Raw genomic sequence first — 10,552 nt, 5'->3', positions numbered from 1 at the left:
ATCTATAGGTGATATATAAGATAAAAGGTGATCAGAACTCTATTATCAGCCTAATTTTTTACTAGGGAAACAATAAGTTCATGCACGAATAAGATTTTTTCTTATCTCGAAATAGGATGAAGTGGTGCAAGGCATCGTGCCTTAAGGCAAATTGCTGGAGCAGCCCATAACGTAATAAAATATTCCAGGAATTTTAAATGTTTTCAAATAGATTATTATAAATATTGTGACATTCATTATTTGTATTCTATAGACAAAATATAAGAGCTTATAAATTGGACAACGACGTTTTTGTGCACTTTTAACTTCGTGTTTGGGAAATGACTGGGCCCAACCATTACCAAAAGACTAATCAGCACTAATACTCGTAGGAAACGAATGCTTTTTGAACCATTCAAATTGGTTGAGCAGTACTTCCAAACGTGCTGAAAAACTATATCCAGATAAACAAACATACATGCATAAATACACACATACACACATCCAATTTTTTCTGACAAAGGGTATGCCAAAATGCTCAGAAACCTCTAAAATGTAAAGATATGATTACAATAAGTTAATAATTATGACCCGATCTGAAAATGATCAGGTGCTCCTCAAAGTTAAAGGTATTAACTAGTTGAAAGTGGCATCTTGCCACAAGGCAAGTTGCATGATCTTCCCGACATGTGTTATAATCGACTTAATCAACCGAAATTGAGATTTAGATATAAATTTTAATTGTTTATTTTGAAAATAAAGTTTTCGCTTTCAAATAAATTAAACATTGCGATTTCCAATTGAATTTTCTCAAAAACGCATTTATATTTTCTGTAGATATATTAATTATAATGCACACGTGCTTGTATGTCCTAAAATTGTGGTTTATTATTCCAAATTTTAATGAATTGACATTGTTTGACTTATCGCATTACAAAAGCAACTTTTTGCTAATTACAAAGAACCGGCTCTTATATATGTGTGGATATTATGTATGAAATTGTCATAGTATGAATTGTTTAATTAATCCTCCGTCGGGCGCAGCGGATCTGACAGATACAGGGCCAACATTTTAGCATGTTTCTCCATAATTTGATGTCATCGGGATCTCCATATCCCAGTAGCCTCATTATTTTATGTCTACTATTTATTCGTCCATATTAGATTGTCTTTGAACGTCGCATATTTTGCTAGTAGCAATTTTGTTGAAAAATACGCACTAAGCCAAATTCTATTTGACGTATAAAATGACAAAAAACATTAAGTTTTTACTGTCCTAATTGTTTATATAGTCTTTGTATAAACATTCCAACAGAATCTGACAATTGTCTTTATATAATTAATTAAATTATTCATTTCAGAAAAAGTAAGGTTTGTGATTCTAGCATTTTGAGCGCATGTACGGATTTTTATATTTTGCTATATTATAAAAATAATATTGACCTAATATATATTTTGTTCTTGTTTACACATAATATACATATTCAGCAATGTAAAAACGCAAATTAAATAATATATAAAACTATAAGCTTCCTGCCAATATACTTATAATCTGTATCTGTCAGATACACTGCGCCCGATTCTGTACATATTTGGACTGCGCCCGAGGGAGGGTTAAAGTATTTGAGATTAAATTTATGTATATTGCAAATGGCTAATATACTCGTTTACAAGGCCAATAAATAAAAAAAAGACCCGGCTTGGCTGATCGTTGTGCAAAACTGACAAATACAAAGCCTTATCGAGTTACATCAAACGGCTTTTTAATTCTTGAAATCAGCCCAATCGTTTTTAAGAAAACGTCGACGTCAGGTAAAAATATGTTCACGTAAACACACACTGACACACAGAAACACATAGTTTTACCAAATTTGGTCTCATTCAGTTCAGAATGGCTTGAAACGTCAAAAAATCATAAAATTATGTGATGAAAACAAATTGATCCTTCGGTAAGTTAAAAAACGTCCATTTCATGGTCGATTTCAATAACTTACCTAACGTGAAGTTAAAAATAGCATTTCATTATTATTTGGCAAAACCCAATATTTTACAAACTGACAAGAAAAATATTACCCCGGGTGAAAAAAACGAGGAATAAAAAGCAACTTAGTAATAATATAAAACGTTAAAATAAAAAGAATCTTTCCTTAGTATATGTGGTTCCGGCAATAAAAGTTCGACTACGTTCACGACGATTTAAGTGGAAATAAAGATCGCTGAGTAATGTTTCTTGGAATAAGAGTTTAATTGATTTTATTTTTGTGAAATTATTATAATTGCGACTTGAATTATAAGGCGGGCCATTTGAACTAAGCGCCATTTGAAGTAGAATTACTTGTTTCTGAATATATGAAAATGAACAATATTTATTTTCATTTCGATTATAATTCATTCGGTTCAAGAAGATATGTAACATGTCACGGCTATTCTAATTTTTTTATGATTTTTTTTTGAAGAGCAATCAGAACTTAGAAGTTGTGTATCTGTTATTCTATATCTGTGCGTGATGAATTATATAATATTACAATTTCTGTACTAGGAGAAATATTTATTGATGCAGTAGACGTTACAACAACAACAAGCTGCTTAAAGCGAGATCGAGCCCGGGACCTCCAATTCAGGTCCAGTTCTAGACACTTAACTACGAGTGAGCCCAAATGAATAAATATAAATGTTTTTTTTCATTTAGATTACATACAGACACCAATTTTTCCTCTTTGAATAACCACCTTGTTTTTTCTGATGACTAACATTTCCGCAGTGGAAAATTGAAAATATTCTTGGTTTTACTAAAAATTAGAAATATTCTTAGTATTATTTATTATCATTAATTAGGGCAATATATTAATTCCAATATGATAAAAAAATACCGATGTTGTCTTATATCTTAAAATAAGTTGCATGTCATCATGCCTTAAAATAAGTTGCAAAAACTTTCCTATATGTGCAGTATTTAGATACTGTTGAAATTGTGATAATCCACTTTTCAATTTTTTGTTTGTTTTTATTTTAGCAATTTATAGAGAGAGAGAGGGATAAAGACATATTTTAATAATTATGAATGTGCACATAACACTTCCGATTTTGTTCGGATTTCTACCCACAGGTATATCATCCTTCATGTCTGTTCAATCAATGCAATAATAATTATTTTAAATATAAATGGTGTAATACAATAGTGTGACATAAAAAGAGGAAAGAAAAATTTTCCTCCAAAAAAATCACTTAATATTTCTAATAATAAATGATTATACAAAAACAAAAACAAAACAAAAGATTTATTCGCTCTGAAGGAAAATCAGTAACGAGCCAAGTATCATTATAGGTCTGATCAGTGTGAGGTAAAGTGTCCGCTTGTTCTTTACGCTTAGCGGGCGGTTGCGGTTCAAGTGATGTCTGTCCAATTCTCGTCTATGGTCCAAGGTCACACATCCTGATATCTGACATCCTGGGATTACTCAACTTCTTGGCCCATTACTTTCAGTTTTTTCATGTCAGTCAGTCTAGTCATGGCATTTCGGCTCCTTGTAAATAAAATTGCCTCCGTCTTTTGCGGATTGGTTCTGATCTACCATTTATCAGTATATTTGCTTAGCTTGTCTTTTTTTTTGTATAGCGAAGGAAATGCCCTTATGCAACCCAACTTGTCTTCTGTCTGAGTATGTCGGACTCGATACCGCCCTGGTATAATACCGACTAAAACCTCCGCTTTGCCCTTGCATCTGGTCCCCACGGAAACCACCGTTAGGCATTACTTCGTGGGGGGAAGATCTAGAATGATATAATTCTTAACTTGTCTATGTGTGTCTGCATCTTTGTAGTCAGTAGCGTAGGTGATAGTGATGATTTGTATATGGCAGTGTCGTCACATAGTGGCGCGAAATGGATATCTTCATCAGCATGCAATTAATCTATACTTCCAATTAAGTCACTTTTCGTAGACCTATAACATTTTGGGATGTTTGTTAAGACCATGAAACAAAGTTTCTTAAAATTCGTTATAAAAAAATTTCAATAATTTGTTACATAGAAACGGACCGGTCGTTAACAAAAACTTATTTGCACGATTCCCAATTGATAGTTTTCGAACGGTTTTTGAATTTTCAAAATCAGTTCAGGATTTTGGTAAGAATAATTTGATTGTTTTCGGTCAATATTAAAGAAGTGGTTCTACAGATCACCTTGCAAAACAAATCGCACCGATTTTTGAAATAGGTGTGGAAAACACCCAACTCAAAGATGAAATCTTGACTCAACTAGCTGTAAGTGGAATTCTGTCTCAAGGCAATTAGGGCATCGTGCCTTAAGGCAAATTGCTGGAACTTCCCGTACCAAAAATTATTATTTTTTTTTAAAACGATTAACATTTTTGAAAAAAAATTACTTTGAAAAAATAAGATTTTTGAGAAACTATAAATTGGACAAAAAAATTAGTTTTTTTTGAAAAAAAAAAAAAATTAAAAAAAATTTTTTTTAAAAAAATTTTTTTTTTCTTTATTTTGACATATTGTGGAAGATCTGAACTTTTTTTTCAAAGCAATCGTACTGCTTTAACTACATAGGGACAAAATATAAAGCGCGTAAGCGCCGCGTCGCTGTCTAACGCATAAGCATTAGTATGGAACCGATAGGAATGTTAACAAAATGTATACTTATTGTTAAAATCTCTATAAAATGTCTGATAATTTGATGTGCATATGTCTAATGATCATTTTTGACCGCCAAATGGCTCATTTTTTTACTTTTTCCTCTATATCTCCGAAACCGCTAGACCTACCTTCATGAAAGTTATATCGATTCTTCATCTTGTCAATACAAATAAAATGTTGTTTGAATTATTAAAATCGGACGCTCCGTTCTCTTAAAAACTGAGTTACCGTTTTCGGAACTTTTTGCCCCGTATCTTCGGAACGGCTTGACCTGCCTTTGCCAAAAACTAATCAGCACGTCTCCTTATCAATACGGATCGAATGTTTTTTGAATTATTCAAATCGGTTGATCCGTGTTCCCGAAATCGTCGACGAAAATTTGTATCCGCACATACATACACACACATACATGCATACATACACACACACACACATACACACACACACACACACACACACATACATCCATTTTTTCTAAGGTATGCCAAAATGTTCAGAAACCTCTGAAACGTAAAGATATATAAAAATTTTCATTTTCGATTTTTTTGCGATTACTATAACTTGCCCTACGGGAAGTTAAAAATACATATTTTTGCCAAGTTTGGTATCGTTTCAGAATGACTTGAAACGTTGAAGAGAACTGTATATAAAATCAGTAAATTCTCCTTCAGTAAGTACATAAATAATTTAAAAATCCTGCATTATTAAAACATTAAATAAATGAAAAATATAACCAATTATAGGAAAAGTTTTGTCCACAAACGTTTATTTTAACAAAAAAAAACAATTTGCGTTTTATGTCATAGCAATTCTTCATAAGTTCAATGTAAAAAAACACACTGTAGTGTAAAAGCTGTTAATAGGCTCATATGAAACGCAAAAAATATTGATCGATTTATTGAAAAGAATAATTTTAAATACAATGATCGAAATCTTAATGATAAACTATAAATAAGCCTAACTAATAATCTTCTCTTTTTTTGACGTTTTTTCTTCATAGTTTCTACCATTTTTTATAATCGCATATCAGTATTATCAGCTGTAAATCAATCTTTCGAAGTAAAAAGCGAATACATTGATATATCTGGCAAACTTGCCCATCCATCTTTATTAATTAGATATACGCAAAATTCTGGGTATCTTAACGCGTGTCGATTAATAATATGTCTAACACATTTTCTAATGAGTTCATAGCTTTCCGAGATTGTCATATCTGAAAAATAAATATAATAATATAACAATATATTAGAACGTATAATAAATTTAATTAGAATATTCTGAGAGCAACCGTTTTGTTATAATATATCCATTGAACTATGAAATGTTGAAATTTACGAAAAAACAATCCCCTATAATCATAACAAAAATGTCTTTATTAAAGCTTTCCGACATGTTAAAAATTCTTAAAAATAGTGTAAATTGTAGCAGTCGCAAACGAATTGAAAATATTTTTTTTTACATATTTTCACGCTTTAAGGCTTTTTGAACATTTTGGCATACCTCAGAAAAATGCATGTATGTGTGTGAGGGAAAGAAAGTGTGTGTGTATGTATGTAGTATGTTATATGTGTATGATTGGATACAATTTTTCGACCGCGATTTTGAGAGCACCGTTTTGAATGATTCACAAAACATTTGATTCCTATTGATGGTGCTGATTAGTTTTTGCCAAAGACAGGTCCATATGTTCTGAAGGAGCAAAAGGTGCCCAAAGGTGGCCATTCAGGTTTGGAGAAAACGGACCGTCTGATTTGAATTATTCAAAATCATTTCATTTATTTGAGGACGCAAAAAAGAATTGATTAAATTGTTGGAAAGGCAGGTCCAGCAGTTTTGGAGATCCAACAAAAAAAACTAAAAAAAAAAATGTATTTTGGCGGTAGTAAGTGATTATTAGACATTTCCAGATCAAATTATTAGATATTTTGTAAGGATTTTAATAATAAGTACAAATTTTGTTTATATTTTTTTCAAGACGCAGCGCATACGCGTTTCCATATTTTGTCTCTAACACAGTTAGAGCCACGCAGCGCGATCGGTTAGAAAATTCATATATTTTTAAAAAAATCCAGTTTTTCGAATAAAATCTCGTGAATGTATTTTTTTCAGAGTTTTCAATAAATTTTTTAAAAGTGTTGAATAACTGTACTAGAAGGTGCGCTTCAGTACATTAGCAAATGAAGTAAGAAACCGTGTGATGAGATTCTTCTAAGGTTTGTGCTAAAATTTTCTGGAATTTATGTCTTCCTATGTCCATCTAGCCTGTCCTTTTTCCATCTTTGCAAGCATTTATCCATTTATCTGATTCCTTGTCAACCAGCTTTTCACATACTTGAATCCTTGACTTGTAGATTAGAGAAACACATGGAAAGCAGTATTTGTTTAAAAGTATTTGATGAGAAAATAGTCTGAATAGTGTTACTATGATTGTATAAGATAATGATTTTGTACACTATTTATAAAAATATACTACAGATAATGAACTCTACTCAGAGCAATTTTCTATTGACTTTCTTATAATTCTGTTTTATTTTCCAGCGGTTACTATTAGTGATACCAAATTCCTAATTCATATGATAACTATTAGACGTAAAAGCTAATATAAACCCCACGCATAGAAGAATGGTAAACCGATGGGTTGCCTCTCATAAAATACGTTAAGTTATAAGTTTTCAACAAACAGCTTATAGAACATGTGAAGTAAGAGTTCTGCTTGCTGTTGAAACTATTATTTTATTTAATGAAATAATACATCATTTAGAAAAGAAATGACTAAGCTGTATTACAATCCTGTATTTATTATGATTTGATATCTTAACTAAAACTAACAAAACTTGGATATTGAAAGTATAGTACACAATCTTAATTATGATGATAAATTGAGTTATAGAACAATTTATATGAATAAATAAAAACATATGAATGAATATTCTTTCAAATAATTTATAAGAATGTGAATGAGAAGGTTTTAAATTTGATATTTTCATATGATCACCAAGGGAATGATAAACAAGAAAAGGAAAAGGAATCATTGATTTGCGATGGCTCTCGTATCATGGACCTGCTACCATTTATTATTGTTATTACCTTTGTAATGTTTTTAATGTATATATAATTGAAAATATTATAATATATCCTGGGCAACAAATTAATGATAATTACTTATACTATGGGGAAAATTCTCCGATAAAATAGATATGTAATATAGCGTTTTTATGGTTAAATCTTCTCATGAATTGGTATTGGTGTAAAACATGATCTCACAGGAAATACATAGAACTTTGAGAGTTTTTATTACCAATTTATATGAAGTCTAAATGTTTGCCTAAATGTCCATGCACTAATATTATAAGCAATAGCTAGAATTGTATTTTTAATTGAGTAGTTGCAAATTTTTATTCATTGGAACACAAACTACAAATCAAGTAAAAATTGGATCTTAAACTTTCTTAATTTACGTACATTCAGAGCGACTTTTACAAGTAATAAATAAACCTGCTGTCAACAAAAATTATTGCCGAGTATTATTATTATCGAGTATTTTTGAAACATTCAAATCCATATTGAAACGACTCATTGAGTGATGCCAAAATGAAAGAGTAAGTATTCTATGAAAAGGTGAAGATGCACCAAAAATTCAATTGAAATTTTACGATTATATAATAGCTTTTGCTACGAGATGTAACAAACTTGATTTTATATTCGGGCAGTAACCTTATCAGTTTTTCTCAGACAGCTAAAATTTCTTGTTTATGATTGTGTATTAACAATTTTCACTCACTTGGCCTATAATGTAGATCTACAATAGGCATCGTCATTTCTCCGCATCCATGAAAACAGTATTTAGTTTTCAACGATAAACCCATAAAGTTTAATAAGTATACTTGTGGCCCCAAATCTTTATCGTATCCAACAATTATAGGATCGGCAAACAGAGGCTAAAAATTATATAAATATTATTGAAAAAAGTCATGATTTTTGGATAACGATTTCTTCCTATAGTATGTGATATGAAATTGAGATTGACTGCTTCACTTTCATAATTTAACTAGCAGATTATGGCAATGTTCCTCAAAGATTTAGAACAAAAAATTACCGCGGTGTAAAAAAAAACACAAAGTATTCTCGAATTGATACATTGAAGTATTGAGTAAGTATTGACTTATAAATACATTTAAAAAAAAAATCAATTACGTAAACAGTCTTGAATTAAACTGTGCTAATGTTTGAAATTTGGAGTGTCTTAAAATGCTTAATGCAAAAGCATTAGAACAAATTAGGTTTTTTTTGTACGCAAATCTAACTCTTATTCTTAGCACTAAAATGCTCATTTTAACATATTTGCATCCATGAAACAGCTATATCTTTTCAAAAAAATCGACTGAGATTCAATTAGACACTTATTTTCTTATTAATTAAAATCTGCCTAAATAGAAAGACATTGAGTAATTAGTTTGGCAAATAACAGAATTTTAAAAGGAAAACCCAGTCGTTCACTTCATATTAATGTACTAAATTATATATTAATTAAATTTTGGTATTAATTAATACAAAATGAATTCATTTTGAAAAGTATTAACCTATTCAGTATCACACCAGATACAAAAATAAGTAGTTTGTTGATATTATATATCAATATATAAATGATCTTATTTTCTTCATGAGTAGAAGAATCTTTATATGGGAATAAGAATTTGAAATCTTCTTATTTATCAAAAATATAGTTTTTAGACACAAAAAATAGTTCAGGCTGGTTCTGACCAAGAGAAAACGGAATAATTGGGATTTTACAATGAAGTTTCATTGAAAATTTATTTAGTGGAAATTTACGGGCCAATTCTCCGATAAAATAGACCGCAACACAACTTTGTTATAGCAACGCTATGTTACGACATTTTCTTCATATAAAATGTTAGTAAAAACTGTCAAAATGCTATGTATTTGCTATGCAGTGAGGCGTTTTAGACATAAAACTTATCCTAAAAAAACACAAGCCTACAAAAAGGATGTTATTATAACCGCATCTTTATGATGTGCATTTATAACACATACGTGAGCTTGGACAAAAATACATAGCATTTTGACAGTTTTTAGTACCATTTTATATGTGAAAAATGGCGTATTATAGCGTTACGTTCTATTTTACCGAAGAATTGGCCCGTTAGTTTTAAAATTTTTATTGATTTTCGTTTTTCCTTAAAACTCACATTTGTATGTTCAGGAGTCGATAATGCATCAGTTGCTATATTAATTATTCCTTTAAAACTTAAGCTGTATCCGTGTTTTATTCTAAATAGATTGATAGTCAGCTTAATATGATTGACCAGTTGTTCGATATCTGATGGATCGCCTTCCGCTGCCAGTAATAGATGTTTGTCAAGCTCGTAAATGTTTGCCCTTCCTTCGATAATAATATAGAGATTCTTTTTATGTGAATTAACGGAATATAATAGAAACCAACAATAAGTTTTACCTGGTAGAACAAATGCACTTGCTGATGTATTTTTAACGTCAGCGCACAACATCACGTGATCTTTAAATTGCACAGCGATTATACCTCCCATAGTATACAAAGATTCGACAAAATTGAAAAATGTATGAAAATATACTATTAAATGACAAAGTTATATAAGTAATTTCAACTGTTTCTATCAGTACGTCATTATTTATTAGAAACAAAATTAGTTTGTTATCAGTATTAAGTTCAACGAGCCCCACAGCTTATAGGACTCTCAACTTATTATTGTTCAAAAATTTGTTTTCTCCTTATTATCAATATTTTGTTTGTTAATAACGCAGAAAAGTTTAAAATATAATTTTTACCAAAAATTAATCTCCGCCGGATGTCTTTCAAACAATTTTACAAGCATAAATAAAGAATTAATTTTTGAAGTAATAATTACGAAGGAAAGGTTCAGTCAATA

At 30.4% G+C, this 10,552-nt stretch overlaps 1 protein-coding gene across 1 annotated transcript; it reads right to left on the bottom strand.

Annotated features, from left to right (window-relative positions):
• Positions 1–5,674: 5,674 nt before the first annotated feature.
• On the bottom strand, positions 5,675–10,192 carry LOC113387368 (proteasome subunit beta type-2-like). Its single transcript, XM_026624846.1, has 4 exons — positions 10,102–10,192; positions 9,836–10,029; positions 8,410–8,566; positions 5,675–5,841 (listed from the first exon to the last, which is right to left on the bottom strand). The coding sequence occupies exons 1-4, from the start codon at positions 10,190–10,192 to the stop codon at positions 5,675–5,677; spliced, it is 609 nt and encodes a 202-aa protein (XP_026480631.1).
• Between the last annotated feature and the right edge of the window lie 360 nt (positions 10,193–10,552).

This window comes from Ctenocephalides felis, unplaced genomic scaffold (genome assembly GCF_003426905.1).
Source record: "Ctenocephalides felis isolate EL2017-DRISC unplaced genomic scaffold, ASM342690v1 CF-g0.4_SCAFFOLD_00845, whole genome shotgun sequence".
Lineage (NCBI taxonomy): Eukaryota > Metazoa > Arthropoda > Insecta > Siphonaptera > Pulicidae > Ctenocephalides > Ctenocephalides felis.
Note: the sequence above shows the minus strand (reverse complement) of the source record. Positions and strands in the feature narration are given on the sequence as shown.

Bases quoted from the DNA above. Each gene is read 5' to 3' on its own strand.
- LOC113387368 (XM_026624846.1), bottom strand. From the start codon at position 10,192: ATGGGAGGTATAATCGCTGTGCAATTTAAAGATCACGTGATGTTGTGC. The intron at 10,030-10,101 runs GTAAAACTTATT...TTATTATCGAAG, and splicing joins AAGTGCATTTGTTCTACCAG to GAAGGGCAAACATTTACGAG. The intron at 5,842-8,409 runs GTGAGTGAAAAT...TTTATTTTTCAG, and splicing joins AGATCTACATTATAGGCCAA to ATATGACAATCTCGGAAAGC.